At 53.4% G+C, this 1687-nt stretch overlaps 1 protein-coding gene across 1 annotated transcript in view; it reads right to left on the reverse strand.

Moving 5' to 3' along the window:
* Positions 1–1292, reverse strand: part of BBK36DRAFT_1133928 (translation elongation factor) — a 2433-nt gene extending 1141 nt beyond the window's left edge. Inside the window, exons 1-7 of the mRNA XM_024892135.1 lie at positions 1254–1292; positions 1025–1119; positions 961–962; positions 866–893; positions 711–773; positions 262–400; positions 25–200 (exon numbers count right to left, since the gene is read on the reverse strand). Of these exons, the coding sequence (XP_024753654.1) occupies positions 25–200; positions 262–400; positions 711–773; positions 866–893; positions 961–962; positions 1025–1066 (450 nt within the window). The 5' untranslated portion in view covers positions 1067–1119; positions 1254–1292. The remainder of the gene's footprint in view (positions 1–24; positions 201–261; positions 401–710; positions 774–865; positions 894–960; positions 963–1024; positions 1120–1253) is intronic.
* Positions 1293–1687: the final 395 nt, after the last annotated feature.

Consider the following 1687-nt stretch of genomic DNA (forward strand, 5'->3'; position numbering starts at 1 on the left):
AGTGTCCATCTTGTTGATGGCGACGATGAGCTGCTTGACACCCAGGGTGTAGGCGAGCAGAGCGTGCTCACGGGTCTGGCCATCCTTGGAGATACCAGCCTCGAACTCACCAGTACCGGCGGCAATGATGAGAATAGCGCAGTCGGCCTGGGAAGTACCAGTGATCATGTTCTTGATGAAGTCACGGTGGCCGGGAGCGTCTGTGCGGGAATCGTTAGTGCCGTGTCCGAAGAGACGCGGTGAGGCAATGGATCCACATACCAATGACGGTGACATAGTACTTGGGAGTCTCGAACTTCCAGAGGGCAATGTCGATGGTGATGCCACGCTCACGCTCGGCCTTGAGCTTGTCAAGAACCCACGCATACTTGAAGGAACCCTTGCCGAGTTCGGCGGCTTCCTGTTAAGGGGAAGATGGTTAGCATCGCGAAATACAGCTGCAGTGATGATGACGCGGACGAGTGCAGTGAGACTGTTGTAGGACACAGCAAGAAAATAGTGGTCTGAAGGCAGTAGCGGGGTTGCTCGAGATGCACCCCCACTAAAATTGATGAAGCAGCAAAAAAAATTTGCGTCGCTCAAAGGAGGGGTAAGGGAAAGCGGGGTGATGGGCAAGTCCCTGTCGAAACGGGCATCCGTTCGACGACAAATATTGGGCACAGAGGCATGAGGCGGAAAATGGGCTCGAAACTGAAGGATTTGAAGCTTACCTTCTCGAACTTCTCAATGGTACGCTTGTCGATACCACCGCACTGGTAGATCAAGTGACCAGTCTGTAGGCAAAGTTAGTCTCGCTTGTTCATCGCAGAGGCGCCCCGCGTAAACCATAGTTTGACGTCGTGGGAGGGAGATGGGTGTAACTCACGGTGGTAGACTTGCCGGAGTCGACGTGGCTGTCGTAGCAAAGTCAGTATTGTGTGTTCGGTCGATCTGCTTCATGATGGTTGATGGAATACGCACCCCTAGGAGACGCTGTTAGCAGGATGATCTCGTAGAATCAGAGCGGCGATGGGAAAGTACGTACGATAACGACCACGTTGATGTGAGTCTTGTCCTCCTTACCCATTTTGACGGTTTGTGAGATGTAGCGGTTGAGCTGTGTAGTTCTTGACTAGATCGCTGTGAGGCAAGCAGAGTCAGCTGGAGATGTTCCTCAGATGAACGGCAAGATGTAGACGCAGATGATGATGATGATCCAGCTGTTGGAAGATGGAATCACCAAGCAAAGGGTCGGAAGGAAAGGCAGCACATACAAATTCGCAGATCGGATGCTTGAACCGGGTATGCGAGACGAAGAGCAGAAGAAGAGAAAATTTCGAAAGCAGGTGGTGGGAGGAGGAGATTTAAAAGGTGGTGGGCGGAGGGGTGGAGGGGTGCAGTGCCAGCGCTCGTGCTGTATTTTTTTTTTTCTGCCACGCGCGGGGCAGCAAAACGGGGCTTGTGAAAAAAAAGCCTTAGGAGGGGCAAAATAAGCGGCGCCCGCCTGCTGGTCTAGCCCTAACGAGCCAGCCCGGACGAATCAGCGTCTTGCAGCGGCTCCCGCTTCCCACTCAATGCTGCTGCACACCCGCAAGATTTTTTTTTTCCTCGCCCCGAGCGCCAGTGGCTGTGGCTGATCTGCCCAATCAGCGACGGCTTTTAGAGCTCGTCCTTTCCAAGTGTCCGCCACGATACGATCTGGTATGAT

This window comes from Trichoderma citrinoviride, assembly GCF_003025115.1.
Source record: "Trichoderma citrinoviride strain TUCIM 6016 unplaced genomic scaffold BBK36scaffold_1, whole genome shotgun sequence".
Taxonomy (NCBI): domain Eukaryota; kingdom Fungi; phylum Ascomycota; class Sordariomycetes; order Hypocreales; family Hypocreaceae; genus Trichoderma; species Trichoderma citrinoviride.